Raw genomic sequence first — 1,689 nt, forward strand, 5'->3', positions numbered from 1 at the left:
AGCGCGGGCCAGCCTTCCTTGGCGATGCCACACATGCCTGCCACCGTCCCTGGGGCCCCCTGGCACCAGCAGCAGGGGACCCCTCCCCCTTTCCCGGGGGCCCCCTACTACTCACAAATGGGTACCCCTCCCCCTTTCCCTGGGGTCCCCTACTACCCGCAACAGGGTCCCCATCCTCCTTTCCCTGGGTCTCCCTACTACCCGCAACTGGGGACCCCTTCAGCTTTCCCTGAGATCTCCTGCTACCCGCAGCAGGGGCCCTGTCCTCCCTTCTCTGGGGTCCCCTACTACCCTCAACTGGAGACCCCATCCCCTTTCCCTGGGGTCTCCTACCACCCGCAGCAGGGACCCCGTCCTCCTCTCCCTGGGGTCCCCTACTACCCGCAACTGGGGACCCCTTCCCCTTTCCCCGGGGGCCCCTACAACCCCCAACTGGGGACCCCTCCCCCTTTCCCTAGTGGCGCCTACAACCCGCAACTGGGGAACCCTCCCCCTTTCCCTGTGGACCCCTACCAATCGCAACTGGGGACCCTTCCCACTTTTCCTGGAGTCCCCTGCTACCATAAACTGGGGACCCCTCCTCCTTTTCCTGGTGACCCCTGCTACCCGCAGTTGGGGAATCTTCCCCCTATCCCTGGGGTCCCCTGCTACCCGCAGATGGCGAATCCTCACCCTGTCCCTGGGGTCCCATTCCAGCCTCAGGAGGCCACTCCTCCCTCTTTAACAGAGACCCCATCCCAGCGTCAGGAGGATAGCCCTCCCCTTTGTAATGAGAACTCCTCCCAGATTCAGGAGGGGAGTCCTCCCGCTTCAACTGAGACCTCCTCTGTGCCAAAGAAGGGGACTCCTCCCGCTTCCCTTGATACCTCCTCCCAGGCTCAAGAGGGGAGTCCTCCCTCTTTCCCTGAGAGATCCTTCCAGTCTCAGGTGAGTCCTCCCCTTTTTACTGAGAACTCCTCCCAGACTCAGGACGGGACTCCTCCCCCTCCCCCAGATACCTCCTCCCAGTCTCAGGAAGAGAGTCCTCCACTTTTTACTGAGACCTCTTCCCAGCCTCAGAAGGGGACTCGTCACCCTTCCCTGAGATTTCCTCCCAGACTCAGGAGGAGAATACTTCCCTTTTTAATGAGAGCTCCTCCCAGATTCAGGAGGGGAGTCCTCCCCATTAAGGGAGACCTCCTTCGAGCTAAAGAAGGGGAGTCCTCCCCTTTCCCCTGATACCTCCTCCCAGCCTCAGTAGGAGAGTCCTCCCCCTTCCCCTGAGACCTCCCAGCCTCTGGAGAGGACTCCTCCCTCTTTTGCTTTGGTCCACTCCCAGCCTAAGGAAAGGAAAGGGCTCCTCCCCCTTTCCCTGGGGTCCCAAGCTACCCACAGCTGGAGACTCCTCCCCCTTTCCCTGTGGTCTCCTGTGCCCTGCAGCTGAGGACTCTTTCCCCTGTTCCTGGGGTCCCCTGTGCCCCACAGCTGGGGACTCCTCCCCCTTTCCCTGTGTTGGTCCCCTGGTACAATTGGCTGGGGACTCCTCCCCCATTCCCTGGCGTTCCCTGCCCCCCACAGCAGTTTCCAGTCTTGCCTAATTCTTGCCTGGAGCCTCTGTAAGGATAATTGCTGTTGGATGCTGGTAGCTCAGACTGGTCATTACAGCTACTCAACAGAGTAGGATATAAGGACCAGAGTTCAAAGCCACCA

At 60.7% G+C, this 1,689-nt stretch overlaps 2 protein-coding genes across 2 annotated transcripts in view; both read left to right on the forward strand.

Annotated features, from left to right (window-relative positions):
- LOC105996770 (dual specificity protein kinase CLK4) overlaps positions 1-1,689 on the forward strand; it is a 43,213-nt gene that overhangs the window by 2,608 nt on the left and 38,916 nt on the right. The gene's annotated exons all lie outside the window — the stretch shown is intronic.
- LOC105996711 (leucine-rich repeat extensin-like protein 2) lies at positions 25-1,599 on the forward strand. Its single transcript, XM_013030893.1, has 2 exons — positions 25-927; positions 1,465-1,599. Exons 1-2 carry the CDS (start codon positions 25-27, stop codon positions 1,597-1,599), a joined length of 1,038 nt encoding a protein of 345 aa, XP_012886347.1.

Source organism: Dipodomys ordii, unplaced genomic scaffold, assembly GCF_000151885.1.
Source record: "Dipodomys ordii isolate 6190 unplaced genomic scaffold, Dord_2.0 Scaffold135, whole genome shotgun sequence".
Lineage (NCBI taxonomy): Eukaryota > Metazoa > Chordata > Mammalia > Rodentia > Heteromyidae > Dipodomys > Dipodomys ordii.

Bases quoted from the DNA above. Each gene is read 5' to 3' on its own strand.
- LOC105996711 (XM_013030893.1), top strand. From the start codon at position 25: ATGCCACACATGCCTGCCACCGTCCCTGGGGCCCCCTGGCACCAGCAG. The intron at 928-1,464 runs GTGAGTCCTCCC...TGTGCCCCACAG, and splicing joins AGAGATCCTTCCAGTCTCAG to CTGGGGACTCCTCCCCCTTT.